General features: G+C 37.0%; 3 protein-coding genes across 8 annotated transcripts in view; 1 reads left to right on the top strand and 2 right to left on the bottom strand.

The window, feature by feature from the left end:
* LOC129240557 (general odorant-binding protein 70) overlaps window positions 1-3,861 on the bottom strand; it is a 61,082-nt gene extending 57,221 nt beyond the window's left edge. Inside the window, exons 1-2 of the mRNA XM_054876457.1 lie at window positions 3,776-3,861; window positions 1,507-1,524 (exon numbers count right to left, since the gene is read on the bottom strand). The gene's annotated coding sequence lies outside the window, so the exon portion shown is untranslated. The remainder of the gene's footprint in view (window positions 1-1,506; window positions 1,525-3,775) is intronic.
* On the top strand, window positions 1,131-2,750 carry LOC129240555 (uncharacterized). Its single transcript, XM_054876455.1, has 2 exons — window positions 1,131-1,466; window positions 1,836-2,750. The coding sequence occupies exons 1-2, from the start codon at window positions 1,434-1,436 to the stop codon at window positions 2,583-2,585; spliced, it is 783 nt and encodes a 260-aa protein (XP_054732430.1). The 5' UTR covers window positions 1,131-1,433; the 3' UTR covers window positions 2,586-2,750.
* Window positions 3,862-4,899: 1,038 nt separating the features above from the next.
* Window positions 4,900-23,348, bottom strand: LOC129240552 (uncharacterized). Of its 6 annotated transcripts, XM_054876446.1 has the most exons (6): window positions 21,491-23,348; window positions 21,256-21,425; window positions 15,133-15,785; window positions 14,707-15,072; window positions 14,555-14,644; window positions 13,450-14,095 (listed from the first exon to the last, which is right to left on the bottom strand). In XM_054876446.1, the coding sequence occupies exons 1-4, from the start codon at window positions 21,959-21,961 to the stop codon at window positions 14,711-14,713; spliced, it is 1,656 nt and encodes a 551-aa protein (XP_054732421.1). In that variant the 5' UTR covers window positions 21,962-23,348; the 3' UTR covers window positions 13,450-14,095; window positions 14,555-14,644; window positions 14,707-14,710. The 6 variants fall into 6 exon arrangements, with proteins under 6 accessions (XP_054732417.1, XP_054732420.1, XP_054732421.1 ...); XM_054876441.1 differs by having other exon boundaries at window positions 14,707-15,785; XM_054876442.1 differs by lacking the exons at window positions 13,450-14,095; window positions 14,555-14,644 and adding an exon at window positions 4,900-6,333 and having other exon boundaries at window positions 14,707-15,785.
* Window positions 23,349-23,439: the final 91 nt, after the last annotated feature.

Raw genomic sequence — 23,439 nt, 5'->3', positions numbered from 1 at the left:
TCATCGCTACTTATTACAGTTGCTGACTCACTTCAGAAGATAACGTATCTACGTATTTGCAAATCAAAAAATTATTCTTCTTTGAAACTAGTTTTTACTCGAATGATTTCGCTCTTATATTATTAGCTATCCGGTTGTTATTTTCGAAATATGTAAGATTATACAAATTGTTTTCACACGTCTCATTTCAGAAACATTTGAGCAGTATTAGTTCCAGAGGTAAATATGATTAACTATTATAACTATGACCGAAAAAACAAATCATCAGCTTGCTTACTTAAAGTATTAATTCTCGTTTTGGTGCGTATTCCCACTTCGAATGAAAAAATTGGGAAATCCCATTAATGTGTGTGTTCATATAAGTATAAGTATTTATAACATATACCTATACAATTTATTTGTTTGCTTGAATGTACAGAATTTGCACATTTTGGAATACAAATTTATTGACATAATTTGGCGCTATATAATATATAAATTTATTCATTTAAGCGAATTCAATTCATACTTTTTTTGGTGATGATGTAAGGTTTACACAATTTTCCCCTCTGGAAAGCGCACTTAAAAAGTTATTGTTCTGGTTATGATTTGCGGTTATTGTGCATCGAACGCATGTAGAAATAATTTTTATAGCGACCTACGACCTACAGGTCCTTGTTCTCGTCAATAAGTGACTCAATGTCACTTGCATATCAATACATGATTAGATTAACACTTCCGACCAGAAAGGAGGAAATCAATTATTAAATCAGCAGAAGTGACAAGTGGTTACACAACGGAAGGAATATTGAATAAATATTGAAAATAAATAAATTGTTAGCTCAATGGCTCTGCGAATTACTTCGCGTAATAGAAGGAAATTAATTGCCACTATTTGCTATTTGCATGAGCAGGTACCTCAGCCGTAAACAACTACCGACCTCAGTTTCACACTGGTATGGGTGTTGGCGACTGGAGTGCGTGTGTATGGAAGCACTAAAGCACACTAGCGTCGGACACTGGCCATCTACTTAGTCAATTAGTCATTTAGTCGCTTGGCTATTGTGTGTTGTTCAGATTGACGTAGAATTAGAAGCCGCTGAGTAAGAAACCGGCAGTGGCTTAGTTATTCTCTCGAAATAAGTGGCTGATCGCACACCGCGTGTAGATGCTGTCTGCTTAGCTGGGAACATCTTCATTTAAAGCCGAGTTAATTTACATATTTTGCACAGTCGTATTTAGCTTATTTGTTATTTTTTTGCGTTTCATCTCTGATTTTGCTCATCTTCAATATAAGAAGCGGTCAGTTCTGAGTTTGGGTACTATTCTCGAATCGACTACACAGTTGTAAAGTCAAAAAGCTGAGCCAATAGCACAATTTAGATTGATTATATATATATAATCCCTGCCTAAGTGTTTTATTAAATTGTAATCGCGCAATAAATTTAATTGTGATGAACATAATCATATTTGCAGTTTGCCTTCTGGTTAGTATAATAGTTGGTACATATCTATAACTATACGTACCTTCGAAAAACGTTTTCGCTATGGGGAGAAAAGAATTAATTGTACAATTATTATTTGCATAGTCAGCATCACTGCTAAAATTTAAAAACTGAATTTGAATGCAATGGCAAGCCTTAATTTGTAATAACTTGTCTGGAGTGCGAATAAACAAATGATTGTGAAGTTTTTGCTGAGCTATTTCAACGTTTTCATTGAAAAGAGATACTCACGTGCACCGTTAATCTTAATATTTTTAGCGGATGATGCAATTATTCTACATAATTGTAATGATACATCGAAGATATTACGTTTTAATCGAAAGCTGTTTTATTTTTCATGTTTTGCTATAGGTTCTTCCAGGCACGCTCCTTGCTGAGAATATTTTCAAGATTAATATTTCGCCAGAAGAGGCACAACAATTTCTGAACAGTGCGAATCTACGCGGTCTGGACAGCATTGATTACGCGCCCAAGACCGGAGAGAATGAGCTGCCTGAAGCACGCAATGAAAAAGGCGAGTTCGTGTACATGGGCCGTGTGATAGATCACCCTGAGGAGTATGTGGAAGAACACTACGACGCACACCAATACCATGGGCAGGACGGTTTGGGTCAGTATGTGTATGGCTATCGTGACTGGAATCAGGGTAAGAACGAGAAGAAGGACGATGCGGGCACTGTGAGCGGTTCATACAAATATGTTCAACCTACTGGACGTGACTTTGTTGCGAAATACTATGCCGATCGCACGGGCTTCCATGTTGAAGACAATCGGCCAGCGCACTTGAAAGAACCTGCAACAAAGACTCCGGCTGTTCGCAAGGCAGAGGAGGAACATTTCAAGCTGTGGGGCGAACTTGCGGCCGCTAATGGTCAAAACCCCGACCCATTTGCCCCTGAATATCAGCAACAACGTAATGAGCCCGCTGAATCCGAGTATAAGGAATACGTTCATGAGGAACCACCATATGTTCCCGGACCAGAAGAAACTGGCCCTCCACGCGGTTTCTTCTACGCTTTCGACTACAATGTGCCACTACTGCGTAACAAAAAGGAACGCGAAGATTTAGAACAGCTGCGAGCAATCAACAACAAAGATTAAATAGCAATATTTACTCTATAAAAACACTGATGTCTTGACATTTTCATTTAATAAGATTACTTTAGGAAATTTCGTTTAACCTAATTTATTTATTTAATAACATTTAAGAAATTCTAACTTGGTTTTTAAAATTAAAACAAGTTGAAAAATTACTGAATGTGTAAATATTGTGTAAATATTTAATTTTAATATTTTATTCTATGACGAGGTGCAAATAATATATTGACAATTAGTTTTTCATCGGAAAAGATTTGTTTCGACAATAACATAGTTTTATGAAGAAGTTAATTTGAGGAGAATATTACATAATGTCCACACGCTATCGCATTCTAGTGCTACTTTATGGGACGCGGTTATTTTTCAAATACTTATAAATATAGGTTTAGGATGGCTTTTAGTTCTGACATGGAACATCAAAACCCAAATACGGTTCGATCTCTGCATAAAATTGTATGCAATTTTTAAATGCGTAATATTGAATTACCTACAATATATTCGAACAATGTTAAAAGAAGAACGCGTAAAACCATCGAGGCTTTATACTCCACATTACTGCAAGCATTATATTTTTTAGCAATCCCAGCGGAAGCAGAGCAGTTGTGAATATATGCATGCCAGATACATACATATCATGACACATACACACATGTCATACCACATATATTGTATAGACGCACACTGAGTTTTGCTACTCCCTGGGCTTGCTTTGTGTTAAAGAATCTTTAAAATTAGACGTAATGTGGGACTGGAGCGAGCTCGTTGTATTTTTTTAAAGAGCCGGGAGACGCAATCAAAACTCACACCGCTAAAGCTGGCCACAAACAGAGTACAATTCCCAGCGATTTGTTGAAAATTTTCATTTACCTGGGATTTGTTGCTAGTTTGTGGCGCAGTTTGTGGATTTTCTAATTTTTTACGGACCGTCGTCGAGATAAGAGTAAGCGGAAAAATAACAAGTGTTAATAAAAAAATTTTAGAAAAATTTATAGTGTTTCAAAAATGAGCCATCATTATGGCAAATAAGAAGTGAATTATAGAAAATACGTTTTTTCTTTTTTTTCTTAATGCATATGTAAATAACTGCAAGAGTACGAAGATAGCAACGAAACTATGGTTTACTACGTAGTAGCCCTGTTTGTGGTCAGCTTAAAATAACCGGAATTTATTTATAAAAAATAATATACTCGTACTTGTAGATACTAGTTTCAGCTTCAAAATTCAATGGCTCCCTTCAAAGTAGTCTCCGTCGGTTGCGATGCACTTGTGCCAACGTTTGGCAAACTCTTTGAAGCCTTTTGACACTTTGGAACTTTATTTTTGGTATAATTAATGGCGCTTCCAGCGACTTTTGCTTTACTGCCTCTACATTCTCAAAACGAGTTACACGTAGTGGTGCCAGATCAGGTGAATGGGGCGGTTGTTGAATACTTTACAATTAATTGTACATAAATGTGTGAAACCCACAGCGAAGCAAAAAGTGAATGTAAATAAATCGAGCAACGTGCAGCTTTTAAGCGCAAACTCGTCACACACAAAGTAATTTCAAACTGATAAGCCCACGAAATTTGGATTCGATATTGCGGCTATTTTCTAAAAATTTTAGTATTCGTTTTTTGTTTACTTCAAAAATATCGATGAATTATATATCCAGAAAGGTCCCAAGTATCCATTCCTTTTTTAATAAAAAGCAAAACATTTCTGTAATCTTTCGACTTCTAATATTCTCAATAAGGCAACCGATAAGTTGCCTTTTATTTCTCTAAGGGGGTATTCTATGGTAGAGGCATGAATTTGAAGCGCTGTACAAAGGGGGAAAAAATTGTACTATCCATATTTGTATCATTTGTTTATTGTTCATTAAAATTTACAAAATTATCCACAGTCAAAGTAGAGGGTCCAAACAAACGAGGGTGTCCAGGCGTGCATGGATCCAACCCTCCTGGTGACCTGAAAAAGGAAAACTAAACGGATTCTTAATTATTATAGATGCCGCTATCGAATAAGCCTTGGACAAGTTCAAACAAAAATTCACTATAGCCGTTTGAAAAAAAAATTTGTTTGCATATTTTAGGAATTTTAAAAAATCCTCTTAATGACATATTCTTAAATGACTAAACTTTGAAAATATGCAAAAAAAAACATTTCGATTTTTTCAAAGAAAAAATTAAAGGCAAAACACAATATGTCCCATATTTTTTTAACCCATAAAAACCGATAATTCTATTTTATTTTTAAGGTTTTGATAAAAGTAAAAGTTAGGATTTATGTCAAAAGGGACTAAATGAATGAGAGGATTAAAAATCTTTAATTTTAATTCAACATAAAATGTATATCAATCTCTACTTGCTTTTTATTGATGACAAAATTGTTTTGTGATGTTTTAATAACTCTTACCTGCTCATTATTTAATCGAAAAATGTTAATCGTCACCTGCTTGTATATATTTCTTTTTTTATGTTCGAAGCCATTCGTCCTGAGCTTTATTTTTTATACACATCTAATAAAAGTCATGATGTAGGTATATGTATATATTAATTTTTATATAAAGTTACAAACTTACGAATTCATATATTGCTGTTCTATATTGTATAAGTTTTGTGTACTTTCCATTTTTGTGACTTAATTAAATACAATTACATATTTTTGTTGTTCTTATTACTTAAATTGTATATATCTTATACTCTCCTTTACTTACGAACTGTGCTTATTCCTCAATTTTTCGCTGTAACACAATGTTTTTACATACATACTACAACTTATCAAGTACCCTAATCTAACTACTGACTAATTCTACACCTATATTTACAAATTTATTTTGTTCATAGGTATGTTACCAAAATGCATAAAGCCCAGCATGTTTTATTTCGGCAGTTTATACTAAAAACCACTTCCTCCAGCACAAACAGGGTATTCAAGTTAAAAATAACGGCGTTCCAGCTAACACCAAATACTAAATCGTAATTGCTTTTGTTGAAGTTTTTGCTCTCTAATATTTTTGATCTCTCTTTAATATATAAGAAAATGTTTCCTAGGCCGTTTGAGTATTTTGGTAACGCTATTTATGAGAAATATTACTGTACATAAGAAAATATTTGAATATCTCAGACAACTGGCTTAGCTTACTTTTATACAGGATATGGATAAATAGCTTTAAAATATAGCATAAAGTCAAATACAAAATATGAATGGAGGTAACCCCCACAAAGAATTTGGTAATATATATAAATATTTATGTATATAATCGGCGCGTACATCCTTTGTTAAATGTTTGCCCTATCTCCTCTTCCAGTTTTGTGACACGCAACTTGATGTTGCTCCACATATGGAGGGACCTACATGCCCGCCTCCGAACGACAAACGGCTTTCTATGAGGAGATTTTTATAGCAGAAATACACTGGCAGGGTTACCATTGTCTGCCGAGGGGCGGCTGCTATTAGGAAAAAAAAACATTTTCTATGATTTGGTGTTTCATGCCCTTAGTAGGTTTCGTGTCCTCGTGACCTCCTGTGAATGGTAGTCACGCATAAATCCGTTCGACTAAAGTGGCCGCCGAATGCAAACCAATTTATGTACTAATTGTGTATTTACATACATTTCTATTTCCCTCATTCGCTTTCGGCAGTATTGAGACTATGTTCTAAACTTTGTCAGTCGGTGTTTTAGAATTTGTATAATTTAGGAATAGGGATTGGTAAGTGTACCCCATATTAATTTATTCTTTGGAGCCCAACGGATCGAGAATTTCACCTGTTATGGAAGAGATCTCTTTAGTTAATAAACATACTCGTATATGTTGGGGTTTAAATGCGCTTGTGAATAGTACAACATTCTGGATATATAAATGCCTTAAATAGTTTTGTCTGATAGCTAAAACTGTGTGCGAGTTCAATAAATTTAAATATATTTAAAATTAGTTTATTATAAAAATGGCAAACGACTTATTAATACTAAAAAACTCAATACCGAACGAAAATCAAAACATATAACCTTATCCAATGCGAACTAAAAATTATGTACGGACAACACCGAAAAGGAAAACTACGTTAAACTGGGTAATTTTGCTTTGGATATGTAAACAATCGAGTACAGACTTTTGCAGACAGTTTTGGTAAATTATTGCATCAGAAACTGTAACCGATAAGTATCAAAAAGAACCGTCGAGATAAGTATCCTCAATCACTAGCATAGATGCTGCTCATATAAAAGTTTTTGGTTTGCAAAGATAAAGGAACCTGAATGCATGAATTCTTGATTTTGAATCTAAATTATTAAAATTTAAAGCGAACAGGTAAAAAGCAAAAACCCTTTTCTCTCAACGTATCGACACTTTGCCACTCTATGTTTTCGATATTTTTATTTTATATTTTAAGCAAATTAATTAAAGTTAAGTGGTGTTAAAATATTTTGATAGTGTAAAATCGTTTTTTATGTAATTTATACTTATTGATAGCAAGAACGCCAGCCAGTATTTAATAAAATTTTAATGTTGTAGTTTGTTGGTGTAATATCGATATAGAATATATCAATCGAAGTTGGAACGATCACTGTGGCTGAAAATGGTATGATCGAAAAGAATAGAAAGCTCCATAATAAACCTAATCGGATACTATAAAAATCTATAAATTTATTATATTTGGAAAAAAAGGCATGTTAGCCCACCCTCTGCCCACGAGCAGAGCAATAAAACAAAGATTCTTCAAGCAAAACCGGATAAATCAAATTGCAAAGTGAAAACCAGCACTCCCTTAGTGGACGATGAAACACTGGACAAAGAAACAGCAATACTAAAAAATAATGATCAGTACAAACAAACAGCTCTGGCCAACCGAAGCATGTACATTTTTCTCTTTTGGCTACTTCATAAGTAAATCTGTGGTCGACGTGTGCTTTAGTCGACACGGACACACTGGTGTGGGTTATATATGTATATAATTGGCGCTTACACCCTTTTTGGCCGAGCTCCTCCTCCTATTTGTGGTGTGCGTCTTGAAGTTGTTCCACAAATGGAGGTCCCTTTACTAAAATTAAATGGCCTTTCGAATTAAAATTAGTATCATTTTATGTAGTTTACTGATGGAAAATGCCGGACAGGAACTGTTATCTCAATACTCAATAAGTTTATGAAGCATTCAGTAATGTTTACAATTTTATCATGGAAAGATTACGTCTCAACAATTTACAAATTATTCAAATGTTCATCATCATCGCTTAAAAATGACGATTTTATTTAACAAAATCCTATTCTCTGATGATGCTTAATTTGATCTCAGTGGTTAGGTGAATAAACTGTCGGCTCTGGTGCAAAGAAAATCCATAAATTAATCACATTACATTACGATGATTTGCTCTATTTGCTCTCTCTCTTCTCTCAATAACTGATGAGTTATAACTGTATTTAGGAAATAAAATGTATTTCACTCTACTGTAAATTAATTTCAAAATTGGGTTTTATCAAGCTCCAATTGAGGACAGTTCACGAAAATATACTTAATTTATTGGTATAAAATACTGAGGCCAGTAGTGGGCGTGCTAAGATAGGTGCACACAGCCTAAAGTGCGTGTATTTAATTAAATACTATTGACAGCTCTCGGTCGGTGGTGGTAAAATTCGAAGAAAATAAAGTGTAAAAAATTGGATTTAGTGGAGTTTTGACGAGAAACTTAACTGATAACTGTAGAAGGCAGGGTAAACCCAGGCGACAAATGAGTGAAGTATAAAAATATTATAATGCGGAGGAAGTGCATATAAAGGGTGATTTTTTAAGAGCTATAGGAAAGTTTTTCAAAAAAACACACGTAAAATTCAGAAAAATGAAATTTTTATTTGAATTGAGAGTACAGTCCATATAATTTAATGTTTGAAGATTATTTCATGCAAATGTTGACCGCGACTGCGCTTCAAATGGTCCATCCGCTTAGTCCAATTTTGGCATACTCTTTCCAATGTTTTGGCCGGTATCTCACATATAAATGCTTTAATGTTGTCTTCCAATGCGTCAATTGAAGCAGGCTGGTCTGAATAGACATGAGCTTTAACATAGCCCTACAAAAAATAATCTAAAGGCGTTATATCGCACGATCTGGGTGGCCGATTGATAGGTCCCGAAAGTGAAATAAAATGTGCACCGAACTCGCCTCTCAACAAGTCCATTGTTACGCGTGCTGTGTGGCATGTGGCACCGTCTTGCTGAAACCACATGTCATGCAAGTCAAGCTCTTGTATTTTGGGCATTTTTATAATAAAATTCAATGATTTGCAAGCGTTGTTCGTTTGTAAGACGATTCATGGTTAAATTATAGACCAAACTGAATATGTTTGACAGTGAAACAAAACACGAAATGCGCGTCAGCTGTTTAACAAGATAATAGCTAAAAAATCACCCGTTAGTATTGCCAAAAATTTCATAATTTATTCAATGTGAAACGGTTTGACTATTCAAAATAATTAATCTTCTATAGTTATTCCTTCGAATAAGCTAAATTCGATTTCACCAAAGACAAAGTCAAATTTATCTAATATACATATATAAAAATACTGTTGGTTGGCACGACTAAAATATTCATACGTGACCAGAGCAGTATCAATGGATGGTATTCGTTAAAGAATTCGTTGAAGGATGAATTTGGTTCGACGCTTCAGGCTAGCGAAGTACACCGGTTGATGCGTAATAGCCGCAAGCGGTAACGCGTAATAATGCCAATGGAATTAATGACAATTGATATAAAGTCTCTTTGTAAGGGAATTAATGTTAATGACATTAGCACACAAACGCAAACTGAGTTAATGGCAAGAGAATTTTGGAAATAATGTCAATGACAATAGTTCACTTCCAGGCTTACGAAGATCGTCGCAATTACTACCGATTAAAAATTAAAATCTATTATTATCTAGAAAAATATTTATAACAACGTGACTGGTTACCTATGAATTTTCAGTGAATGTTAATTAAGTATTTCCATTAACGCTACCAATTAAGCAATAATGAGCATCCTTGCCCTGTGAATTTGATAAATAAATTAATGGCGTAACCCAAGTTAAAAAAGATTGCGCTAATAGCGGATTCAAACAGAAACACAGGAAATTCGACCACAATAAAAAATGCTGGACTGCCAAACAATCCCACTTCGCCATGAGAATTGTGGGATGTGGTCGATGATGATCATTTTTCGTAAGAATCTTGTTATTCAAAACACGAGAATAAGCACATTTTATAGCAATACGATAATTGAAGAAAACTTTGCTTATTGCATCTTTACATCACCCTCTATTTGCGACCTTCTGAAAGCCAGACTTTTATTTTCCTATACTTATAGGTGACAAAACGCATGTATGCAGTTCATAGATAAAAATGTATATGAATTCAAAGCTAGCACTTTTCTAACCGACTATAAAAAAACCCTTAGGAGTGCACCGAAAATCGTTTTCCTAAGTGCAAATCTGAAGGGGGCTGGTTTCATTATTGTGGGCCACTACAGCGTAGAAACCAGTTCCAAAGTTCAGAACTGCATTGCGTTCAAATATGGCTTGTTAACGTTGCTATCGGAAAAGTCTTGCTGATCAGCAGCAAAAAGTAATTTCATTTCTTGTGGGATATCACGAGAGCCAATTAACAGGAAAGGCTTTGTCAAATTGCTTGAATCGTACCGGAGTTAGGCAAAATAGTACATTTATAACAAGATGTATTGTTTTAGATTACAAGTATTATCGAATATTCTATTGAAGGGATACCAGATACGAAGTTGAATAACGGCAATCCGTATCGAGCAAGAAATTTAAAAGATTTGAATAAAGGAACAAATAGCCATATACAGGTAACATACCAGAAAATTACGTCGGTCGTTAAAGTTGTCTCTGCAAGTACGAGCGGTATTAGCAGCACTGCTGCAACACAGCGGAAAGTACGAAAGCATTGCTTCAGGTGTGGAGACGCAGAATATTTTCAGCAAGGGGTTGGACAGGTTAGTCATATAGCGTAGAAGGACAAAGAGTGTCTCGTGGTGGATTATTTTTCAATATCATGTAAGCGACTCCGTAAATTTAGCACACATAGATACAGGATGCGATTTGTGTTCTAATAGGCCGATATATTGATGCCATTAAGAAAACATCAATTATTCGGTATAGCTGGCAGTGGCCTTACGATGCACTGTTTCAACTATAAGAACGTTGGTAAACAAAATCCATGGTGACAGCTGTTAGAAAAAGTCTGTTTAGCTTAGAAAGAGAACCTTCTCTCAACGAACTATAGATTTTCAAAGAATCAACGGAGTCGACACAATATCGGTTCAACAGTTCCTTTGCATTTCAAACATTTCGCGCGACTTTGCAAATATTTTTTTAATTCTATTAATATTTACAATTAAGCATTTTTTAAGTGAAACCTTCATAATTCTGATAGTGCAAGGCAAAGCCAAAAGCAAAATCTATTTTTTATCCAATTTCAGCCAATAAAGATATTCATAAGACACAATGGTTCAAAACCCTGCCTTAAGTTAATTTTAACGGGTATCCGCTATTAGAGAAAAGGCAAAATGAACATCGCTTTATTTAGGCTTTTGTGCATCTAAGTTCATATAGTTGATATAAGTGCAATGTTAGGCAGTTTCCACACAAAGGTAACTTTAATGAACGAGAGAGATTTAAGATTTGGTGTTATTATTGGTAAAGACATTTTAAAATCGGTAGATGTAAAATATAAAGTCGATAAAGTAAAGTTGACGAAGCGCGAAGTAGTGTTGACCAGAAGCATCAAAGCGGGCGAAGTTATGTCGTTGATCAAAGATTATGTCTCTACCCGAAAACACAAGTTCAAAAATGTAGATCAAAATCAGGTATTTCAAAGGCCATGGAGATTATCGTACTAGGATAGATGTTGTTTAGATACGAAGATTTTGAAGAGACTTGATGAAGGCATTATCCAACCGGATACGCTTCATCTATTGTTTCGGTGTCGAAAAACCTTAAGAGTAAAATACCCAGATATGGTTACCGCCAAGTGAATGAAAACATTCAGAGATAATGTTCTAATACCACTGATGGATGACGTCTTGCTAGGACTAGAAGGCATCCTAGCTTTGTCGAACGGGTTATTTCACTCCTTGGAAACAAATTTCGAGAAAGAACTTATCATTTGCGACCCATAGTAGTCAATATAAGTTCCTTTACGTTCCACTTGGTATTTCCAATACAACAGCAGTAAGTGGAATAAAAATAAAATAGTGCAAGTGGCAGTTATTGCAGAGGCAGATCGAATTTCTGGGATATGTGATAGATAACAGTACAATTAAGCTGATAGATAACAGTACAATTAAGCCACGCTTAAATTTTCTTAGAATTAACGTCATATTGCAGGAGCAAAGTCTCTGTTCGAGCTTCTAGGTAATGACGCGAAAATTTTATTGGGGAATGCAGAGTTCACTGGATTTCAACAACTCAAAGTGGGTTGGACTAATGCCAAAGTTTGGACTTTATATAATCCTAAGACAGTAAGTAAAGTTCAAATTGTTCCAATTATGTAGGGATATGACACGGTTTTACTGCAAAGGGACTTCGGAGAATATCATCTAGTTCAATATGAGTAGGAAGACGAAACCTTTCGAGAAGACATTCCACTTATATGAGTTGGAAATTCTAGTGATCATTGAGAAACTTCAGAACTGGAAGTTTACTTTATAAGTACTAAATTCAAGATCGTCATTGACTGCAATGCATTTATGAAGATACTAAAGAAATGTGGCATTCCATTAAGTGTCACGTTGGGCTTTGTTTCTGCAGAATGAAGCAAATCAACGCACTTAGTAGAATATTATGTTTCGTGTTGGAGGATACAGCACCATTTAAATATAACGCAATTAGGCGACAACTGGATTAAGGTAGATAGGAAAAACTAGAAACAAATTCTTAATAAATAAAAAAAAATTGGCGCGTACACTTCTGTTAGGTATTTGCCGAGCTACTGCTCTTATTTGTGGTGTTGCGTCTTGATGTTGTTCCTCAAATGGAGGGCCTGCAGTTTTAAGCCATCGTTTTTTTGCTGGGGACAATGAAACGTGCAGTTTTTGTTTTTTTTTTTATGTACTCATCTTTGTGTTAGCGATAAAATGAATGCACCTTTACACTTTACACTGACGAATGGTTTTTTGTGTGCCGCGTGACAATCAATGATCAATCAACCATAAATTAATAACAACTTTGAAATATTTTAGTTTTTGAAATGGGTAAAAAAAGTTATATACTTCAATAATTAGAGAGCTAATCGATCAGTGTAGGCAAAATGAACAACTGTCAATGCCAATTTTTCTGCACTTCGTGTCCCATAACTTTAATTCCATTGCAAGGCCGCTGAAAAGATTACATTCAACATATTTTTTATGGAGATATCAAAAGAATATTATTTGGCGTAATTCACTCGCACAATAGGCCAAAGCAGTTTGAAATCACAGGAAGGCAACTCAGATTAATAATATTATATAACTCCAGCAGAGGAAATAGGAGAGTAATGACTGTTAAAACAACAACAACAAGAGTAATGATAATCCATTCTTGGTTCTCTCAAAATTCATAGAGCACTTCAAGGTTAGTGAAGTGTTGGCTTTAAGATCAAAATTTGGATGCTTTGAACCGCAAAGTCCTAATTTCAACCCAACGGAAAAAACTCGTGAAATAAAGAATTTTTCAATTAAAGCAGCAAAATCATCATGATTTTTTTATTTTAAACTCAATGCCTATTTGTTGTTCTTTTACTTTTTATAACTACTGATTTTAACCCTTTGCGATATGCAATTTTCTCTGATGGGAGTACCAGGAAATCGGACAAATTTAGCTTTTCGGAGGTTTTCCCCCTTAGTGATTGAGAGCAAATATTCTGAATTCGTTAAATTGATTTATTGTGTTTAATAGCGTTATATGGTGTTACTTTTTAATGGCGTTATAAGTGTTGAAAATTCAATTATTTTCAATTCTTTGCAACAATCACAAGGGGTTAATGTGGTGAAATTAAGTCTCAAAATGTATTACAAAAATAGTTGTTGCAAAGTCGTTTCTAATAAGAAGACCACCACTGTACATATTTTACATTTGAAGTAACAATCTTATTTTCGAGCGCATTACTGCATGCATTTAGGGCCCGATAGCTGCCAAAGCTCGCGCCTGTATTTTAAATTGCAAAATCAAACTTTTTTCAGTTTTAATTTAATACTTAAAGTGTGGATAGAAATAAAACAAATAAATAACATATTCGTTGCATTTTTCCTTTTAATTTTTACAAAATGAGCTTAATATTGATGCCCAATAATATCCGAATTTCAGTCTCTTAGGAAAAATATATAGAATAAAAATACGAACATTTCAAATTTTGGTAAATTTACACGTTGTTGTCATAACATTTCGTGTTTAAAGAAAACCAATTTAACTATGTATCTTTAAATTATTCTGTTTTGTCAGCGTGATTTAAATACATCTGGATTGAGTCTTCTGTGGTAACATTTTTGTGAGTCTTATTTTTCTCATCTAAAATTTATAAATGAAAATCAGTACAAACTACAAACTATATTTAACAAAAAAAAAATGCCACGTGCTAGTTACCTCAACAAATTGGAGTTTAGTGAATAAGCATGAGATGGTAATACTGTATACTTATATAATATAATATAATTTAAATTAAATTTGAACATTTGCCTTACATACTGTGAGTATAAGAAAACGAAACCAATTTTTCAATTAGGCAAAGATTCTCGTTTTGATAAGATTAATAAAGTTATTTAACCTTAAACACAATAAAGATATGTATGAATTGCATACATACAAATATATTGCGATTTTTATTCTGTGGTGTTCTTGTTCGCTTATATAATATGTATGTGAAGACATATAAACATACATTCATATGTATGGCTGTTTTATGATAGATTAATTGCGTTTGTGATCTAATATTGTGAAAAGTCTTGCAAAAATATAACAAATGCTTACAGGCTATCAGTGATCCGCCCCAACTTTTAAACTGACCAAGTCTATTCTTGTCGCTATGGTATACAAAGATAACTATGCAAAATTTTATACCTGCATACATACATAAAAATATAAATGCAAAAAGAAAAAAAAACAAAAACGAAGGACAATACCTGCCTATTTTGCTGTCGCCGAGGTGGCAGCCAGTTTCAGCTTAACAAACATATTGTCGCCACTAGCGGATGTTTCGATTTTATTCAGATCCAACTTTTGTACCTCGTTCTCTAAGTGACTGCAGTTCTTTTCATAATTTATTTTTTGATCAGTTTCCCCCGATGTTTTTTCACAATTTTCAATAGGAGCAACTTTTTTATCTTTACTTTTTTTTAAAGCATTTAGGAGAGTTTTTTCCTTTGTTTTGGTCTCCTTTTCTTTGTCTTTGTCCTTTTCTTTGTTTTTGTAATTCTTAAACCGGGGAAATATACATCCGTTAGGTAAAAATCCAACTAGTTTATCCTTTTTTGTGGAAGTTGTTGAAGCTGTAGCAGAAACAAGCGTGACAATTTTTGTAGAATTGGAAGTTGAAAGATTCTCGGAACCTGCGATTGTGTTTTTTATAACAGGTGCTGCTGCCGTAACCACTGTACTAGAAGGCGAAAGAGAGTGATTTCCAGATTGAGTACCCTTACTCTCAGTATTGTCTCCTCCAATTGTCTCTGTACCGGATAGTGTTTTCACAGATGCTTCCATATTACCATTGGCACTGAGTTTTGAGGACAACTTGTTAGTAGCATCGATTTGGTCCTTTCCGTCAACGTATGTACTAAACGCATCTTCACCTCCACTTGCATTTTCCTCGATTGAAACCTTGGCACATAATGCATTTTTTTCTTTAAGGTGATTAATTTTCGTGGCGTCTATTCTGCTAAGTTCGTAATCTTGCACTGCACTTGAATTTTTACTTTCTGACGGCGCAGAATCTCTTACTGCTATGGATCTTTCAACTAGACTATCTAGGGGAACTTTGTTCACCTTTTCTGGATTAATGACACTATTCTGCTTCTCTTCAGAAATTCTTATAGATTCCGCAGATTTTGGAAACATTTGTTGGGTGGTGACGTTGTGAAAGTGTTGTTGTTGTCGTTGCTGAAGCATTTGTTCTTCCCGTTCTCGATCTCTTTGAGCTTGTACCGCATTCCATACGTCTTTTAGCTCTCCAGATATATCACGATCTTTCAAAATAACAGCATTCCTAAAACGAGATAAGAAAATCTTAGAAACTGAATAGTTTAAATAAAACTCATTACTTAAAAAAATATGTATATTTTATTAATTATAATTGATTTTTTTAAAGCTTCTGTTCAAGCGATTAGAGATGTGTGCGTATTATTCCATTCACTTAGCACACGACTATGAAATAATTTATGCAATCGTCCATACCAACAGCATCCTGAGCCTACTTAATCAACTAGTTGAGGAGAGCACATAAATAAAAGAACAAAAAGGAACCTTGAAACATCGCTCAACCTATTTTCAAATTTCTTCGAAACTTCTTTGTAAGAAAAGAAGAAAATATTGGAATATAACTTTTTAAGACACAACAGCGGTTAACACTTCACTTTCAGTAGAGTGCTAGCGGTACACTTATAGTTTTTTAGGGTCACGATTTACACTAATGGTGAAATAAATCTAATTTTCTTTAGAGTACTCGTACTATGTGATTTGTCAGTTACTTTTTATCTGATTGAAATTCCTTCAAAAAGGATTCAAGTGCAATTACCAAGGATATCTCAAAATTAAAAATTACGGGGTCATATCTACATATCTAATTAACTCTAGATGACACTTCTTAGTGCTTCCGAGAATAAATAAATTCGGATTTTTTAATGCGATTAATCAACTACTTTTTTCTTGAATATATTATTTGATTTTTCATTTATACTTTTCAACTTATACAAAATTAAAACGTTAGGTTTAAGTTAACTTATAAAAACTCGAAGTTATAGATTACGGTCAACAATAATTTGTGTCGCCGAAGCGAGGAAATGATGACATATGTATGAGATTAAAACAATTAATTCCGAGTTATTCACCAAGCTTTACTACCACTGCATATTCGTTTCCACGACAGTCGGTTCTACGTTACCGAAACGGCCCGGACTTATATCCGGCCAAGAACTGTCACTCCAGCAGCATTCCCCGTATGTAAGTATGGGGAATGTTTATGGTGATACTATACAACGACAACACCCACTGCATATTGGTATTTTTTGTGACATCAAACAGGCGACACCTTTCGTTTTGCAGCTCGATTGTCTAAGTGCACTTAATTCAAGAGCAAACAAAAGCAAAGACTTCCATATCTTTCTGTATGATATCCAAATAAGCCAATCAATCAAGCTTCAATGGAATCCAAGTAAACGAACATGGCGGCAGTGCATTAAGTTTGCCAGGCTTCGAACTGGAAAGTCTGCCTAATAAAAGCGTGACCTCCACAGCTTTTAATATTTATTATACGCAATATATGCACTTATTTGTGAACCTCTTCGACTTCCCCAAATACTCTGCTACAGATGTACGTTTAAATTTTTGGACCTTTAGGGTGTGTGCATAAGAACACTGCTTCAAGTCGTTTTTCATACGTGGAACTTAGTTTGTAAAAACAAAGCAGCCTTTCTAAATTTCTCATAAAACTAACAAATCGCACAGCGCGTATTGCGAAAAGGATACGCCTATCTAGCAGCATTTAAATTCTTGTATGGATTTCTAAGGTTGAATCTTGCCAGTCAAGCTTATATGTATTAGACAGACTGTATGTACTTATATATGTATAAAAAATTAGTCATAGCTTAAATGTAGCCGCTGTACCCGATTGAAGATTGCTACAACAACAGCAAATGTGACTGCTAACACTGAGGACATGAAATATCAAACAATAGAAGTTTTTTAAAACATTGGACGCTAATTCACAGGCAATGGCAAAACTCTAATGCATTTATGTAATGAAATAATTGGCATAATAATAATGGCATAAAATTGTGTATTCATAGGATCACAACGAAACGCACACCCCGAACAACCGTTGTCCACAGCCAGTTAAATGTAATTTAACAAATGCTCCAGCTTGAAATTGATAGCTCTTCTCTATCACAAATTACACCGTCTGCTGCTAATTGCTTTGACAACAATCATGACAATCGAATAAAGCTTTTGCATTCAGTTAATATTTGCTCATACTTCATGAAGTTGGCCTTCTTTTGCTAAATCTTGTAATCCCCATACACTTTTGGGGAATGTTACTGAAATGAGAGACCTTAGCCGAATATAAATAATATATAGCTCCATTTGTCTGAAGAGAATAAAGTACTACTAACTTTGATGAACTTTGATTTTACTCCCATTACGTGGCCATTTCTCTTACCACAATCATCCACCGAAGATGAATTTCGCTAATTTATTGCTGACGTGGTTGTTGTAACATTACAAACATTCCTCATACATGTCTGGGGTATGCTGCTGGAGTGATAGCCTTTGACCGGATATAAATTAACCGTTGCTGTTGTAGTAGTTATTCAAGCCTTCCGACACGGTGTAGACACCGGCCGGCATGGTCAATCTTATCTATTGGTATGCCCAAGAACATGCTGTTTCGACGAGGTGGGTCCAAAGAGAGGCGGGTGTTAAGTGAGAGGATTTGAGGCGCATGGTTACGCGGGCGTTAAAATAGACACTGTTCCTAACGACCGAAAATTATGAAAGAAAGTTAAGACTGACTACGGAAATGATCCTGTGAAGTATAGTCTTCATTCTCACGACAGTCGGTTCTACGTAACCGGAATGACCCGGATTTATATCCGACCGCAGTCTGTCACTTCAGCGGCATTCCTAGTATATGTATGGGGATTGTTTATGCTGCAACAGCAACAACACCTGAATTTATGTACGTCCAAGGATTGCCACTAATATTTAAGTGCCTGCATTTATAACACGCGTTTTGACTACCCATGGCAGCGGGTTCTACGTTACCGGAATGATTCGGGTTTTTCCCGACCAAGGGCTGCCGCCCCAGTATACTAGCCCTGTCTTAGTGAACAGCACATCACCCCACTCCTTATGTCACAGGACCAAATCCTCGCAGCAATCCTGCTCCAAATGCTTCTCCTCAGGGCTGGAATCGAATACAACCCTGGGCCAGAGGTATTCTATTGCTGCGTCTGCCACAAACGGCTTCACCCGAACTCCACCTCGGTTAGGTGTAACAAGTGCAACGGGTGGAGCCACCTTAAGACCTGTTCAGGCCTTTAGATACATAGGGAATGGTCCACACGGTATGTGGCCACGTGTTGCTCCTGCCAGCAGGCGTCTGATGCCTCCACGGCTACTACTTCCCCTGATAGGCCGGCACTACCAACCGCCACCACAACCCACACCTCCACGGTAAGGAGCCTATTGGAGCAACACAACTCCCCCGACTCAACCCATCCCCTTCCTTCCTGCTCCAACCCCAGTGCGGGGACAAACCAGCAGCTCCTGGTCCCCCGCACAGTCTGTTCCGTGTGTCAAACCGTAATACCTCGGAATCTGATAAGTCCAATGCAATTCTTGCAATGGCTGGTGCCATTTTGGGAGATGTTCCGGCCTGCGTACCACCCGTGAGTGGACAACTGCCTACATTGCCCCCTGCTGCAGAGCTCTGCACCCGCTACCGCCTCCTGAGGCGCGGCCGCCCACCACCATCAGACCGCAGCAACCACAGCGGATTGCGCAGCAGGTCCAACGTAGACAACCCCACGTGTCCCTCACCCCCCCCAAGTTACACCGACATTACCGAGAAGCTTCAAGCTTCTACAATTCAACTGCAACGGACTCACGAGCAACGTCGACGAGATAGTTGACTTTATGAGCCGGCACAGTATTAAAACAGCTGCGGTCCAGGAAACCACTACTGAAACCTGGGAAACCCGCCAACCAAGGGGAATCTTATCGGCCGATAACTCTCCTTTCCCTATAGTGAAGACACTTGAAGCCCTCCTACTCCCACTCTTCACGAAACACCTGAACCCAGCCCCACATCAGCACGGCTTCCGACGAGTGCATAGCACCACCACTGCACTCACCGCCATAAACGCCCTGATAAACCGCGGGCTTAACCAAAACCGCCCCTGCGAGAGGACTGTCCTAGTAGCGTTAGACCTGAAGAAGGCTTTCGACACAGTCAGCCATTCCACGCTACTAGATGATATTTATCAGCCGACACTCCCGCCAGGACTCAAGAGGTGGTCCGCAAACTACCTGAGCGATCGGCACTCGTCAGTGATTTTTCGAGATCAAACATCAAAGCAGAGGCAGATTAAGCAAGGTGTACCGCAGAGTGGTGTCTTTTCTCCCTTGCTGTTCAACTTCTATATCACGAAGCTCCCCCAACCACCAGCGGGAATTTCCCTGATCTCATACGCTGACGACTGTACGATAATGGCGTCGGGCAATGACATCGATGACCTGTGTTCCAAAGTGAACAACTACCTCACCGACCTTTCTCGCTTTTTCACGGCGAGGAATCTCGAACTTTCCCCCACCAAGTCCACGGCGACCCTCTTTACCACCTGGACAAAGGAGGTCAAGTTGTCCCTTCAGGTAAAAGTCGACGACACACCAATTCCGACGGTAAACAACCCCAAAATTTTGGCTGTAACCTTTGACAGCTTGCTCTCCTCCTCTGCGCACACAACCGCAATTGCCACTAAAGTCCAAAATCGCCACAAGGTCCTCAAATCGCTTGCCGGCAGCACTTGGGGCAAAGACAAAGAACTGTTGCTTTCGACATTTAAGGCAATTGGTCGGCCGGTTCTGAACTATGCTGCGCCTGTCTGGTTGCCTGGAACTAGTGACACGCAGTGGATAAAGCTACAGACATGTCAAAATACTGCCATTCGGACAGCGACCTTTTAGACTACGCTGACGAAATCCAGGACAAAACTGACCGCAATCTACTGGACCGGACAGTATTTAGACAGTCAATAAACGACATCCACCGGGAGACCGTCACCACCTTCATGAACTCCCGTCCTGTGAATGCCGTAATCGGAGTCCAACCACCACCTATTGCAGACGAAGAGCTCCAGCTTCTCCGTGAGACTCGTGTAACACTGGCACAACTACGTTCTGGATACTGTAGCAGGTTAATCTCATACATATCCAGAATTGACCAGAACATTCCAAACACATGTCCGGCATGTGAAGGTACCCCGCACGACACTAACCACCTATTCACATGCCCCCTAAAACCGACTCATCTAACACCCCTCTCCCTCTGGACCCAACCTGTCGAAACAGAATGTTTCCTGGGTTTACCCCTAGATGAGCTAGACGAAGACGACCTGTGATATGCCTTACACTAACGGGGCTACCATTACTGGTAAAACAACAACAAGAAGAAATAATTTTTTACGTTTTACAATTACGTTCTGGATATTGTAGCAGGTTAAACTCCTACCTATCCAGAATCGACCCCGACATACCAAACATATGTCCGGCATGTGAAGGCACCCCGCACGACACTAACCACCTCTTCACATGCCCCCTAAAACCGACTCATCTAACACCCCTCTCCCTCTGGAACAGCATGTTTCCTGGGCCTACGAAGACGGCAGGTGATATACCCGACACTGGCGGGGCTACTATTACTGTTAACAAACAAAAAATAAATAATTTTTATAACCCACCTTACTAATTTCACACCAGGATTCATTGCTTCTACAAAATCACACATTAATTCAACCATAGCTCTGCGCTCCTCTGGGTCTTTGCTGTGGCGTCCTGAATCTTTCAGCACTTCCGGATTCGCCATAACAGCAAAAACAATCGGGGGACTGCGTGGACTTCCTGGAGGCACCTAAAAGTATATTCATACAATATAGAAAATCTCTCTACCGTGTGCTGGATTTTCAATATATTTACCCGCATTCCACCGTACAAAGGTATGGGATCAGTGGGTTCTTGTGGTATTACGATTCGCGTCCAACTTAGTACATTAATAAAAAGTTCTTCACCTGTCTCTGTGGTTGTGCGAATGCACATATGTGGCTGTGGTGGATTCTTAAAATGACGGTAGGCTCGTGAATGCCGATAACTATGAGGTGGTGGTGATGTTTGCATTAATGAAAGGTTCATGGTGTTCCCATTGTCGTGAACAGAGTTATCTTCATTATTTAAATCATTATTTGCATCCGTCACCTGAGAGCAACGAATCGGTGATGCCGCAGACATTTCCATTTGTATGCATGGACTTTTGGTGTCCGTTTGATTAGGAGAACTAACAAACGTGGTCGCCGCAACTGTTGCCACCGAAGTTGCAGAAACCACCGCCACTACTCTGCTATTGATGACCAAATCGGCCGACGTTCCACTGTCGCTCACAAAACCAGACATAATATTACCTACTTTGTACCTTTATTCTTGCAATTTACTCGCCGTAAGACTGATTCCAAAGCACTCCCAGAACTCCAACACTCTTAACTGGCAGCTGATTTTGACGTCTATGTTCCGAACGCAAACTCGCTTCAACTACCTCTTTTTAATTGAATGAATATGCCACACTCGTTGGCACTATCTGCGAACAGATTTGTGTTCATACGGCTCGCAAAAAAGTACGAACAAAGGCAATAGAAAAACTTTACTTCACCAGTGCAACATGATAGTTTTCTTTATCACTCCAGTACATCTGAAGGGAAAATCCTTTAGCTTTTAAGGCAACTAAAGCTTCATTGTGTAGTCTGATTTAAAATGGTATTTACATATATTGGCATGGCCGTGTTGAGGAACGTCGGTAAAAACATTTTATTTTATAATAACAATAAAGTAAATCGTCGTTTTTTTATTTAGATATACTAATACTTATGGCGACGTTTTTTCGCTTCTGTGATGCATGCATTTTTGATAATAATAGTAAACTAGATGGTGTTTTTGATCCACATTTTACGGAAATTTTAACTGAGTTTAATTGTTTTCTTCTTTACAACTTTTCAGTTTCGTTATTTACGCATATGAGTTTCACTGAAAAACATTCAGTACTTATCCCTTATTTGAATTTTTTTTAAATCACAAATCATCTGCTTCCATTCATCCTATTTTATGCTATCTTTATTCTTTTATAAAAGCAATGCATTTTTGTATATATACACCAGTTCATCCACTGTTTAGCTTTCAACACACATACACCTTTGTGTGCAACAACGACTCTGCTATGTACACAAGCACCGACTCCTGTATTTCCGTCAGCAGTTTGTTTACACAAGCTTCACTGCTGGGCATTTTATGAACAAAAATGTTCCAGTCTCCACTCAAATTCCCGACATAAGGGCGCTCACCAGACCAAGTACATACATGACTTTAACCAAACATTTGCTTGATAAGTGGAGTTAGCACACACCCACTGCTCCAAAATGTAATCGATTTGGTCGAAAAGATTTAAAACAAATATATATGTGTGCACACACATTCATAGTTGAGTACGGTGCCGTTGAGATTCTCTGTTGTCATTCAAATATACGAGTATATTATCTATTGCCAAGTTGCTATTGGAAGCAGTGGCCTCATTTATCTTTTACAATGTATTAGAGAAAAATTAAGCTCGAGTATTCGGGTTTGGGGCTTTTCATTTGCCTCAACAAAACTACACCATTAGGATTCAAAAACTTTCGAATATCCGACTTCGTGTGATTTAAACAAAATTATAAACAAGTTTAATTATAGTTATACTTTTTCTCCAACAAACAAATCATTATTTATACACACAACATTAAGCACACGTGCCACCCTTCTTTATCACATACGACTCAATTCAATGAGCAACTGAAATAGGAGATATGCGAGAGAATTATCTAGTGCTGCCAGAATTTTAATTTTTA

Source organism: Anastrepha obliqua, chromosome 3 (assembly GCF_027943255.1).
Source record: "Anastrepha obliqua isolate idAnaObli1 chromosome 3, idAnaObli1_1.0, whole genome shotgun sequence".
Classification (NCBI taxonomy): domain Eukaryota; kingdom Metazoa; phylum Arthropoda; class Insecta; order Diptera; family Tephritidae; genus Anastrepha; species Anastrepha obliqua.
Note: the sequence above shows the minus strand (reverse complement) of the source record. Positions and strands in the feature narration are given on the sequence as shown.